Source organism: Cryptomeria japonica, chromosome 9 (assembly GCF_030272615.1).
Source record: "Cryptomeria japonica chromosome 9, Sugi_1.0, whole genome shotgun sequence".
Taxonomy (NCBI): Eukaryota; Viridiplantae; Streptophyta; class Pinopsida; order Cupressales; family Cupressaceae; genus Cryptomeria; species Cryptomeria japonica.
In genome coordinates, this window is record NC_081413.1 from 750,259,824 (window position 1) to 750,274,081 (window position 14,258).

Below are 14,258 nucleotides of genomic sequence, written 5' to 3' on the forward strand. Positions count from 1 at the left end.
TTGGCAGCATATGTGAAGGCATTCAGACACAGACATCAGAATGGAGTTCAGGTACCTATTATTTTGGGTAATTCAGTTGAGGTATGTCCTAATGTCTTAGCCATGGATGACGCAGAGAAGGAGTTAGCCTTGTATTCTTTTTCATCTTTTGCTTGGAGGAATAGTTTTGATCCACATGGACATTTAGAGGAGACGGTCGGTAGAAGATTTAAACATGAGCACCAAATTGAAGATTTTATGATGAACCTCCTAGATGATCTTGAAGTGAAACGAAAGATACATTCTAGATTGCCTTTGGATTTCATCAGGAAATGCAGGATTTATAGAGTGGCCGACCAAGCTCAGGACAACGGCAGGCACATCCAATCTTCATATGATAGAGAAAGCAAAACGATAAGATTGGATTGGAATGAGCCCGAGGCCGTGGATTTAGATGATTTGATGGCACCAGTCTTGTCTTGTACTCGCAGATGGGTAGACGTTCAGCATCAGACGTTGAGAGAACAAGGCATAGCTATGTCTTTTACTTTGGAAGAGAAACCAGCCGAAGGTGGAGCCAGTGTTAGTGAAGGCAATCCTAATCCAAGGAATTCAGGTGAAGGTAACCTTCGATGTGCCAGTGAGGGCAATCTCCATTCGAGAGGTTCAAAGAGAAAGGAAAGATCAGAAAAGAAAGAGTCTTCCAAGAAAAAGCAAGGTGCCAACAAAGATCAAACACCAGGTACTTCTTCCAGACCGGAAAATAGAACAGTTCGAGTGGAAGAGTCCATGGAGTCGATGGTACAGAATGACAAGCAGGAGGAAGGACAGGCATAGCATGTTTCGTCAGATGGATCTCTCCAAGACTATGATTTAGATAATGATAATGAAATGACATCTCCTCCCAGACAAGAAGAAATAGTACATAAAGAAATTCAAGTTCAAGAGACAAGATCGAATATCCCAGATTGGTTGAAGGAAAGATTGACTAAGGTGATCGTAATTGAGGACGAGGACAGTGCAATTGATTTAGAGAGCCTTATTGGGCGTTCACATGTGATAACAGAGAAGAAGAAGGCTACAAAGATGTCCAAGATGATTCGGGATGAGACTGGATCCAGAAAACTGCAGATAGCTACACCGGCAGCAGATAAATATGAGGGTGAGATCCTAGTAGAAGACTATCATATACAAACTATTGAGTTAGGACCATCCACTGCAGAGCAGACAATGGATGATGCTACCGACACATTTGAGGCATTGAAGGACAAGCTTAGAGAAGAAGTGGAAAAGAATAGAAAGCTTGAGAGAGAGAGAGAGGTGCATGGAGGACATATTTCAGTCACATCAATGAACCTTTGGGACGTCAGGATCCAGTTAGGTCACCAGTGCGGGCATTGCCCCTTCAATCGATCAATGAAGCAGAAAGATTCAGGAACCTGGTCCAGCGCACATGTAGTTGGATGGATAGATCTCATACAGTGGCCATAGAGTTTGTTACAAGGATGTCGAAGATCATTCATCAGGCTATCCAAGTTCTTGAGATAATCCACAGATTGATGGCAACAGTAGCTGCATTTGCCCATACCAAGGACGTTGTCATCCCTGTCTTGAAAGTAATAAGACACACATCCAGAAGAATTTTAGCACAGGAGAGGATCTTAGAAGGTGATTCTCACAATTTGTTTCAGTGGTCAACCTTACTTCATATAAAGAGTGTTCTCTTCGAGGACATCAGTGTTAGATGTGGTCAAGTTGAGGAGGTGATCAATCCGATCCAGGACAGAGTATTTGAGGTACTTCGTACCATTCTTGGCAGAAGGATCGAGGTCGAGACAGATGTGGATATACAAGAATTTGAGGATAGAATCAAGATCATCTTTCGCAAGGACGCAGATGTTACAGATGAACAGTATGATCAGATGTATGCCACCATGCTCCTGATTGATAGAACGAAGGAACTTGAACCTACTTGGGACGCAGCTCTTCTAGATGCATTCGATCAGGTCATCCACTTAGAAGAGAGTATCAAGAATCTTCCCGAGATTCCAATCACAGAAATCGAAGGAATCGTGACAAAATTCATTGCATATGCTAAGAAAGAGAATTGGAAAGGGAATAAGATTCTAGATGAAAGGTTGTTACAGATGACATGACATCTTATTTCTCATTGGTTGATACCTCCTAGATTTTTGTGCCGAATTTAATATTTGGCTATGCATTTAATATTGTTCAGTAAAAAGGAGGTCATTTGTAACAAACCCTAATTAGGGTTTAGGTGTCATGATCTTGTCCGTTGATTTATTTTCAATCTGGACCTTTCATTGTAACTGGGGATGCTATTTATACCCCCATTTTTCATTTCATTTGATAATAGTTAATAGTCAGATAATAGTAATAGTTGATGTAATAGAGAAGAGAGATTAGAGTTGTAAGCAATTTTATTTTGTAGCAAGATTGAGTCTTGAAGAGAGAAATTCAAGCAATTGTTGTATATGATGACTTGGAAATCAATAAAATATTGAAGTTATGGTGTTTTGTTGCAAATTTCTTAAGTTATCTTCATGGTTGTTGGATGTACTTGAATCACGCTCAATCAAAGTAGTTTGTTAATTTGAAAGACTAAGTGTGGGATTTGATATTTGGTAGGATTCGCAATCCAAACCACTAGCTTCTTGCTGATTGTAGGAACGCCTTGCGTGGTCGACTGGAGAACATTTTGAGTCCTTAACCTTCAAGCATTTTCGTATCTAGGATATGTACCTTCGTAGTAGTGTCCTTGGTCTTTGATGCATTGAACATCATTATTACCTTAGAAGATCGCACTAATTTCAATTGAGTTGTTATCTTATGGCAAAATTGAAGTTGGTTGAGTCTTGCCAAGTCTCGTCCATGCTAAGTCATTCATAGGGTTAGGCTAGATTAGACCTCTTAAACCCTATCTTTTGCTTTTTTTTTGAAAGTTCCTTTAGTTTAGTAAAATCTTCGAGCTTTGAATACGTAAGACCCCTTGGAGGAAACAGCAAATCACATCATACCACTAAAAAAGCTTGTCCACACGTGGAGACCCCACTAAAAGAACCTTGGAGTCCATCTAACTGATCCTTTTTGCAGATCTTCAGCAGTTAGAGACTATTTTCTCAAGAGAGGATAAGATACCTATTGGTATTTTATTCTGTGTATGATAGTGTATAAAATACACGTCAACAGGTACTTGAATATTCTCTTGATTCCATGAACATGTGCCTCCTTAGGGGTTGTTTGAAACCTTACAAGATAACCTACAGCCTCCATTATAGCAGGTCTAGTGGTTGTAACATATAACAAGCTACCGATCATAGACCTGTAGAGAATCTGATTAGCATCTGGTGATTCATCATCCCTACTAAGTTTACAACCAGTCACCATAGGAGTGCAAACAGGAGTGCAATCTTCCATTTTAAATCTCTTCAACATCTCTCTAATGTATTTTGTCTGAGAGATAAATATACCTTCCTTAGATTGATGAATTTGTAGCCCAAAGAAAAATGACAGCTCTCCCAACATTGACATCTCAAACTCCTCCTTCATGTTATTTGCAAAAACTTCACACATCTGCACACAATCACTTCCAAAAATTAAATCATCAACATAAACAACCACAATTAGCATGTTTTTACCTTCCTCTTTGATGTATAGGTTGTTGTCCGCAACACCTCTTCTAAACCCTTGCTGAAGCAAATAGCTGTTCAATCTGTCATACCAAGCACGAGGTGTTTGTTTGAGCCCATAAAGTGCCTTTTTCAGCTTGCACACATAATCTTGATTCTCTGAAATAAAACCATCAGGTTGTTCTACATATACCTCTTCATTCAAGTCACCATTTAAGAATGCAAATTTAACATCCATTTGAAAGGCCTTAAAACCTTTAAAAGATGCAAATGCTAAAAACATTCTAATAGCCTCTAATCTAGCAACTAGTGCAAAAGTTTCATCGAAATCTATACCTTCAACCTGAGCATATCCCTTGCACACCAATCTTGCCTTGTTCCTTACCACTTGGCCATCCTCATTCAATTTGTTTCTAAAAACCCACTTTGTACCAATCACGTTTTTGTCTCTAGGTCTTGGAACAAACTCCCAAGTTCCACTCTTGTTTATTTGGTCTAACTCCTCTTTCATAGCTGAAACCCAAGACTTATCCTCTACTGCTTCTTCAAACATTTTTGGTTCAATCATGGACAACAATGAGATATCATCATCCTCATAGTAATTAACTTGTCTTCTTGATGCTCTAGGTCTGTCCTCTTGCATAATTTGATTAACAAAATGATTTTTCTCAACAAATCTTGAAGTAGACTTGAGGGAAGTTATGATTATAGTTGCATTTCTATCATATGAAGTTGTAGGACCAGCTAATGCATCTGTTGTACTTGACTGATTTTCTGTTGTTCCATCCTCAAAAAGTGAACCAGCACCTTCATTTTGATCATTAGGAGTATTTGCAACATTGTTGCTTGCTGTCCCAACTTGTGGATTTGTAGAAGTTGGCTGGCCAACATTTTCAGCTTCAACTCCTTGCAAGCTATCATCACAACTTTGCAAATTTTTAGAAGAATTAGTAATCTCATGAATTTTTACATTGGGGCTTTCAACTATTTTGTGTAATCTCTTATTAATAGATTTGTAGGCCTTACTTTTTTAAGAGTATCCTAGAAAAAATACCCTCATCAACTCTAGGATCAAATTTGCCTAACTTATCTTCATCTCTCCTAATATAACATGGGCTCCCAAAAATTTTAAAATATTTAAGAGTTGTTGCCGTACCATTCCACAATTCAGAAGGTGACTTGTTATGCTTAGCCCTTACAAAACTTCTATTTTGAATATAAACAGCTGTATGGACAGCTTCTTTCCAAAAACAATCTTTTACCTTTGATTCATTCATCATGCTTCTTGCCATCTCTTGAACTGATTTGTTCTTTCTCTCAACCACCCCATTTTGTTGAGGTGTCCTAGGGGCTGAAAATTGTCTCTTGATACCATACTTTTCACAAAAGCTCACGAACTCATTGGAGGTAAATTCCCCTCCATTATCTGAACAGAGACATTTGATTTTCAGTCCTTTCTCATTTTACACCAAGGCTTTGAAAGCTTTGAACTTCTCCAAAGCTTCTGATTTTTCCTTCAAAAATGCCACCCAAGTCATATGTGAGTAATCATCAATTAATAACATAAAATATCTCTCACCTTGAATGCATGCAGTTCTTGTTGGTCCACACAAGTCAGTATGAATCAGTTCTTAAGGCATTGTGCTTGAATATTCTTTGTCCTTAAAACTCCTTCGAGTTTGTTTGCCCAACTGACAGTCTTTGCATACAATATTAGATGGTTTAGTGAGCTTTGGCAAGTCTCTCACCAATTCCTTCTTGCTGATCTGAACAAGACTATCAAAACTTATATGACCAAGTCTCTTGTGCCACAACCAAGATTCATCAAGTATACTTAAACAACATGATTCACTGTTAGCATCATCAAGAATATATAAATTATTCGGGGCCCTATTTGCATCAGCAATATGAATACCATCTTTACTGGTTTTACAACAGTCAGAACTGAAAGTTAGACTATGACCTTGATCACACAACGGACTAACACTGAGTAGATTGTGTTTCAAGCCTTCAACAAATAGCACATTCTCAACCTTAGTCTTACCATCACTCAACATGAGTGTACCTTTTCCAGCAACTTTAGCAGAAGAGTTTCCACCAAATCTAACCTTACCACCTGCATATTTCTTGAGAGTCAAAAATTTACTCTCATCTCCAATCATGTGTCTAGAGCAGCCACTATCCACATACCATATATCCTTCTCATTATGTGCAAGAAGAGTTGTTTGCACAATCAGAGACTTAGTTTCAGCCTCCTCCTTCTTCCTCCAAACTTTGGTTTCTTTCACACTGTTCTTATCATCCTTCTTTTGAAAATCTGCCCTGTCATTCTTACAAAACTTTGCACTATGCCCAATGTTATTACATTTATAGCAAACATAAGTATAATCTCTCAGAGGAGCAAAAGAGTTCTTGCTTGCAAAACTATTGCAAAACTAAAATTATTTCTAAAAGACATCCTACAACTTGCTACCTTGTGTCCATAATAGTTACATGCAAAACAATAACCATGAAAGAATGAATGATTAAACCTGGATAAGTGTTCTTGCCTAGCACTGAAGGGCTGTCTGAAACCATTGTTTTTGGTTTTTGTTGATGAAAACCTTGAGTTTTCTCCATTTGTAGTCTGTTGTTCTACTTTCGAACTTTTGAATTCATTAAGACCAACACCACTCTTGTCCGAGGACTGTTTTTGAGCAGCTAACAGGTTGTCCAATGAGAGTGAACCTTTCTGATTTATCTCTTCATGATTTAGTAGAGTAGTTGATTTTTCTATTTTCCTTAAAGAAGATATCTCATCTTCAAGTTTTTCACAACTTTCAGCTTTAACCTTAATCTAATTTCTCAATTCCTCTTCAAGTTTCTTAGCCTCTTCAATCTGAAATTTCAGATTTTTAATTTGTTTTTCAGATTTTCTACATCTTCAAGAGCTTGTGATTTACCAGATTTTTCTTCACATTCTTCTTTGAGCTACACTTTTAAAGCCAGATTTTTCTTCTTAAGAATTTTGATCTCATGAAGAGCACTTATTAATTCTTGCTCTAAACCAACTTCTCCATCTTCTTCTCCAAGATCACTTTCATCATCCTGCTTTTCTATATGATTCTCTTCCATGGCCATGAACAAGATTTCGTCACTAAGAGATTCTTCATCACTTTCATCAGACGATTCAATTTCCTTCTTTGTGTAATGGACACCCCCTGTTCGACACTAAATTTATGTCCTTTTTACTTAGTGTAATTTTGTCAAACAGTTGGCTTGCAAGCTGACTACTGGATTTTTTGGTTCTTGATTTGCAATAGGATAAATTGGATAAACTGATATATTATTGTAAAGCTTTCAAAGTTCATTCAATATAAAAACAACCAAACATATCAAATACCAGAAACAAGAAGATTAATGCTGATGGTATTTATTTAATTCCAACTTCAAGCATACAAATCAGATCTGAAGAACATTACAGACCATATGATAATAAACAAATTCAAACCTGAACTCCACAAGTATAGAACCTGCTGAAACACTGTTCGCACACTATAGCTGCACTATTCACGGCACTGTAGCATTTTTACTATTCACGCGGCACTGTAGCAAAACACTATTCACGTGACACTGTAGCAAATCACTATTCACGCGATACTGTAGCAAATCACTATTCACGCGGTACTGTAGCAAAACACTATTCACACAATACTGTAGCAAAAACACTATTCACGCGGTACTGTAGCAAAATCACTATCTTCAAATCTGCACTTTCAAACCCCTGTAAAAACTTCATGCGAGAGCACCAGATGAAGCCCAATGTGTTTCCTGAATGAAAACACCATTAATCCTCCTAACTGTGTCTTTCAACAGCGAAGAGAATGCTAGCAAAGAGGGATTCCATCCTCCAAGCCCAATAATCAGATCTCTATGAAATCCAACAGCATAACATTAATCTCATCCCAGCATACCCCCCAAAAGAGAGCTCTCAACCTCCATTTATATCTTCTTCCTGGATGCAAAACACTTCATTTCCTAAATGTGGGATAATACATTTTAGAATAAAATATTATTTCCCACAATGTACACATTAAAGGGAACTTTTAATATTTTAAACATTACTTTATATTCCCAACCTTATAATATAACGATAAAGTTAAATATTTAATTTAACTTTACACTTTATCGTTAAATATTAAAACATTGTTGATAATCTCTTTAAATCATTGTCGCCTTCAAACATTTTTACTGATAATTATGCCAACCAGGGAAACACTAAAAATTTCAAGTCACTGCTTGGGGACTAACTTACTATAAATAGTAAGTGTCTAGAAACCCTGTCAGAGTAGCACCGATTGGCCTGAAACTGAAAACACCTAGGCCAAAACACCTCAGGATCCCACCAATGTCCTTGTTAGCCTTCTGGACCATGTCAGAATAGGCTAACGACACCCCATATCATGTTGCGCTAAAAAGGGGACATTACACTTTGAGTATAAGCTCTTCTTAGATTTCCAAGTCTTCTTGTCTTTCTTCTATACTTCTTCTTATTGAATTTGACTTCCTTTCACTGTTGTTGTCTTCATTGTCTTCGTAAGGGCACTTTGCTGCAAAATGTCCAAATTTGCCACAGTTAAAACACCTAAGAGAGGTCTTTTTGTATTTGCTAAAGTCCTTCTTAGATCTTCTAGTGAACATTGCTTCTTCTAAATCAGCATCATCCTCCAAACTATCACTTGACATTTGCTACTTTTGTTTGCCCTTCTTGGATGCTTTAAAGGCAGTCTCTCTCTTTGTCGATTCAGTGTTTGTTCTCATCTCATATGCTGTTAAAATACCATGAAGTTTGTCAATAGTCATTTGATCAAGATCATCCATCTCCTCAACTGCAGAAATCTTTGCATCAAACCTTAGCAGCAGAGATCTTAAAATTTTCTATATGACAACTTTATCATCAACTGTTTCTCCTAAGCCTTTGAAAGAGTTGACCACTTCATCAACCCTTAGGAAATATGCTGCAACATCCTCATCATCTTTCATTTTCAAACTTTCAAACTGCATTCTGTGAGTTTGAAGCTTGGCCTTTTTAACCTTTTCATCTCCTTCGTAGGCATTTCTAAGCTTATCCCACATAACCTGAGCACTGTCACAGTGCATGACTTTCACAAACTCAGATTCATATAATCCACAAAGTATGGCATTCATGGCTTTAGCATTACTTTAAAATGCTCTCTTTTCATCAGGAGTAGACGGTGGATTTTGAGGAGGCATGTAGCCGGTTGCCACTGAATTCCAGACATCAAACCCAAGTGACACTAGGTAAGCTCTCATTCTGACAAACCAAAAGGCATAATTCGATCCATCAAATAGAAGAGATCTGTTACTTGCTAATCCTTCAAGAGCACTCATTTTGAGGTTCCAACAAAATCTACCTTGAAGATTTTAAGCCTAACTAGAAGGTACCTCGTCTAATACCAATTGAAAAACACACAGCCAATACTGAGAGGTGGGGGGTGAATCAGTATTGGAGAATTTAAAAAACTCTAACAAAATTTGAACCCACTCGAAAAGTAAATAAATGAATGCAAGCTAAGCATATAGACAGACACATAAATTTTTTCGTGGAAAACCCTTTCGGGTAAAAAACCACGGCACAAAAATCTCTTCAGTATCTTAAAGTGGGCACCAACCCAAATTACAAAAACATCAAGAAGGTACCAACCCTCTACTCAGCACCAACTGAGAATGATCACTAAACAAGAACTTTTGAGAGCACCAACTCTCTTACAAGCAAATATTTTTGAAGATAAAACTTGCAACTCCTTCAATACAATGCTCAGAAAAAGGATTTAACACTGCTAGGCTCTTCTTGAACATTTTGACTGTCTCAGTATGATAGTAACATGGTTTCATTCAGCAACACTGTAGACACTAACTTGTCCTTATGCAACTGTAACAACACATAAGGCGAACTCCACTATAAATTCAGTGTAAGATTTTGACAAAAGAAAACCTTTCAGCATTACAATACTGTTCTGCTTATTCAACGCACAGACACAAAGAAATATATTTTTTGTGTCCACTCTACATCTCAATCACCCCTGAAATCCACGAACCAAAATAATATATATCCCTGTTCAGAAATATATATCTCAAATCAGAAGAATAGCTTGCTGTATTTTCAGTTACAACACATCTAAACATAATAATCACTCATTCATGAGACCCAACTCCAGCACCCCTGACGCATGCAGTCAATCCCGAAAAGAGTTTTCTGTCAAAAACGACTTTCAAGAAAAATGCCATGCATATCTTCTTTATTTTTGGCATCAACAATCTCCACCTCATGAAGTAATTAAATGGTCCGACTTATTAAAAAACTTCTGTCAAATGCGTTCCACCACAACCCAGCCACACGGTGAAATGATTGCAAGTCATAAACTCCCCTAAAATATCTGAATACGAAACAAATTCGAATTCAAAATAAAACCAATGAATTCAGACTTAAATGCATAAACACATATGCCTAAAACAGTAGGCACGATATCTGTCATAATAAATAAATTCGTTCCACCATACAGCAATATTCGGCTTAAAAAAAACGACCCTGCAAAGAAACTAATTATCATCAGCAAAAGTCTCGGACCACTATCATCCATTCTCCAAGCGATTTCTGAAAATACATTATACATCTTAATTGACCAGGCCGCCAACACTCCTTATTAAGAAATATTAACACTAAACCATGTATGCCAAAAATGGTCAAAGGATATTCAAATAGTTGACACACAGCTGATGATGTGTCACAAAAGAAAATGATGTGGCACAAAAGTTTTAACATCCAGCCATGCTTGGAAAATATTCACAAAAAAATTCAGAAGGAAAAGTCCGGTCCCACCAAAATGATATTGGTGGCTGGAAAATATTCACAAAAAAAAAACTTTAAAGGAAAAATCTGGTCCCACCAAAATGATATCACTGGCTGGAAAATATTCACAAAAAACTTAAAGGAAAAATCTGGTCCCACCAAAATGATATGGCATAAAGTTGACTGTTGAGCAAAACAAATAAGCTGCCGCTGACCAAAACAAATAAGCACACAGGCAGCTCGAGCTGCTCAAACAAACAAGTAGATAAGAAGCTTAACCCAACAACCAGTAACCAAACTTTGACATCAATGACAAGAAAATAATCAACATTTATGAATAAGCATCTCCTCTGTAAATAGCTGTCCACTTTTGCCATTTTCTGCTTTTTGTCATTTTCTGTTTTTTGTCATTTTTTGTTGTTTGCCTTAAATGTTTTTTTCTTTTGTCTCATATGTTTTCTTTTGAATGCATATGCAGATCGCTGCCTCTTAAGACTTCATCATTTATCTTAATCACTGTCATTAATTACTGTTTGTTATCTTTAATTCCCATGCTGTATTTAATGATAGTTTGTTGCCTTCCTTTAACATGGTTCACTGCCATAATGAGAATCGACCACCTTTAAAACAAGTTTCAAAACATTGACTTCAAAATTAGGGGGTCAGTCTAAAAGACTATAAGATAATTTAATTCCTCCAATAAAAAATCAATATTATAGATGCAATGCTGCATGGAGTCGACCATCCTATTGATATGGATTACACTTCGACAACGATCTCCTTTTTGCCCACATTTGACATAGATTTCATTTGACATCAACAATAATGATGCCAGTTATTTCGTCTATCAATCTTTGCTCTATGAACCCTTTGGCATCATTGACAATCAATCCAAATTCACTTATACAATTTGACATTAATGACAACTTCCAATTGTCTATATACCTTTGACATCAATGACAGCATTTCCAACACAAGGATAGAAAATGGTCTAAGATACATTCATGAAGAAAGTAGTGGTATACCATGATAATGTGATAACAGATAAGCAGTTAGTTAGAAATCAATCATCTTGGATGAATTATCCATAAGGTTTCTGCAAACTTAAGGCTGATGGTGCTTCATGAAGTAATCCACGTTTAATAGGGGAGGGAGATGTTATTCAAGATTCAATTAGCCTTTATTATTATTATAAAGAGGTTCCTTCTTTATATGTCCTAAGACAAATAATGAAGCTGGATGGAAAACACTCATCAAAGGTCTCCCTATGGCTATTGCCATGCAATGCAAAAATCTTATAACAAAGGGAGATTTTTCAGTGATTATTCAAGGACTGAATAAAATGGCATATCAAAGTCGATAAATTTGAACTTTTTTTGATGAAACCCTAGTTTTCTACAAGTCTTTCAATGATATCTGTTTTAGTCATTGTTTCCAAGAATGCAATAAGGTCATTAATCTTTTGGAAAATGCAGGAGTAGATCAATCCTCTTCCTCATCTTTGTTCAATAAGTAGACGTATGCATTGGATGGCATGGGCTCATTCATGGATATTGATTTTCCACCCTAACTTTGGTTTTACAGATTCTTAGTTTAGGTTAATTGTTCACTTTTCCAACTGTAATCATCTGTATTATTTATTGTAATAAAGATAAAAAATGTATATATAAATGGCAGCAACTATGTTGATGATGATTGCAGCCCCCATAGTTCATTATTTTCTTTCAAAAATGGCAACACTAATTTATTTTTGTCTTGGAAGAGAAGTTTCTTTTGTCCGCTTGTTCGTGCAAGTTTCCGATGGCGTGAGTTTTAAGGCATGGAGCTGGCTTGCCTTTCATGCGTGTAATCTTCATTTCTTCACTCAGCTTTTCACTCTGCAGGTCCTTCTGCAAGTCAACTTTGTGAGTGCTCGTTTGCTGGTAATATTTCTTCTTCTCTATATGCAGGTTTGAATGGTTCTTCGCAATGCTTTGGTTAAAGCCAAACCAGAGGATCCCTATTACAGAGGATTGATTTCTAAATGGCACCTGTGTAACATATTCTACTGCCCTGATTTAGAAACCCTCAACCTTCAAAAGTATCCTAGGGCAACAATGCTCTGGGAACACTGCTGTGGCACATTCAAGGGCTTCAATCATGGAGGATTTCCTGCGAAAATTGGAAGAGAAGATGTTGGCTACAGAGATTGTGGAATGAGTGTCTTGTGTGATTCTACATACACATAATGCGTCCTCTGTTTTCAGCAAACTACATTGAGGTCAAAACAGAGGTGTGGCAGATGGACTAAAGCAGGTGACTACTATGGGAGATTTAAGAATGTTCAGCAAGGAGCTTTTGGCAGTGTATAATCAGCTCTAATAGTTTGATGTGTGTTGATCTAAAAATGGTTGTCAAGCATCTGGTGGATACTCAAAGTAGGGTTAAGTTGGAGATCGCAAGCTTCTTTACCTTGCCTTTGCTGGAGGATGGAATCTGGATCATGCAGCTAATGTGCAGAGATCATGCTAGATGCCAAGATTCGATACCTGGCCAACTGCAAAGGGAGCCAAGTGTCCTACCCTAAAGGTGATGCAATGACAGTGAAGATTGGTAAAGGGTTCTCTAAGCATGCTGAAGAACATGCACATGGGGTTGGTGGCTAGGGTAGTATTTGCAATGATAAGGCACCTGCTCCTTATCAGTGAATTTCGTTTCTCCTTCTATGGGTTCCTGTCAAACAATAAGCTTATGTTTAGTTTTTGAGTGTGTCTACAGAGCTTCCCCCTCCACTTCAAGCCATAACAGCAATATTCAAATCTGCTAGCCCTAGGTTGATATGGCCATTTTATTTCTACTTATTATCTTTTTTGTATGAGCATCTATAATGGCCTCGATAGAATCCTCACTAATCTATCACAAAAATGGTAGTGTATGTGATACAGAAATAACTAAAAAATAGTGGTATAGGTGATACAGAAATGAGTCAAATGACTAAGGAAAAAGCTAAACTATTCAGGAAAAGCTGGACAAAAAGTATATACAGCATTAGTTTCATTGCATATAGAGTTTTCATGGGTACAAGCTTGCCTGTACTCTAGAAATATTGCAACTTAAATTGAATAACATCAGTAGGAACACCACTTCACAATAATGTAGTTATCATATGATTTTAGAATTAGATATAGAGAAAATACAAAAAAAAAATCATTTTGTTATAATTAGAACTAGAAATTTCTGGTAAGAAACACTCAAACCTTAGGTGGCTCCAACAATTGTGTCCTCAACTTGGCTATCTTCGCTTTAAGCTGCCCCAAATGGTATTCTGCAATAATTACAAGCTTGGTGAAATGTGACCGTTCACCTTCTTAAACTATTTCATAAGTTCAGAAAAATATGAGCAATCTGCATTGCCTAAGCAGCAATCATATTATTTAAAAATATATATATAATTATCATCAATGCAAACTTCTCAACACGACATTCCTTTCCTTCTTTGTATATATGAATCAAACAAAGATTTAAACACGGTGGAAGCTTTCATGCAATTTTCCACCCTGTACCATAAACATTTAAAATTATTCTAATCTTATTTAATACCTGATTTTTCTCTTTCATTTGTGTTAAAATGTGATGCATCAGGAGAAGAAATGCAAAAGGTTGGCATAATCAAATGCTTGAATTTCCCGTGTTCAATGGGAAATCTGAAAGTTTACAAAAATTTATATTTTCAGAAACTGCTATTTTTATCAAGTTTGCTTTTCCAAAGAATACCAAGATGAGCTCTGGAGTCCAACTTA

At 36.8% G+C, this 14,258-nt stretch overlaps 1 protein-coding gene across 2 annotated transcripts in view; it reads right to left on the reverse strand.

Moving 5' to 3' along the window:
- The window catches only part of LOC131064647 (developmentally-regulated G-protein 1), a 178,399-nt gene that overhangs the window by 125,255 nt on the left and 38,886 nt on the right, over positions 1–14,258 (reverse strand). For both annotated transcript variants that reach the window (XM_057998866.2, XM_057998867.2), the window contains exon 3: positions 13,716–13,783. In XM_057998866.2, the coding sequence (XP_057854849.1) occupies positions 13,716–13,783 (68 nt within the window). The remainder of the gene's footprint in view (positions 1–13,715; positions 13,784–14,258) is intronic.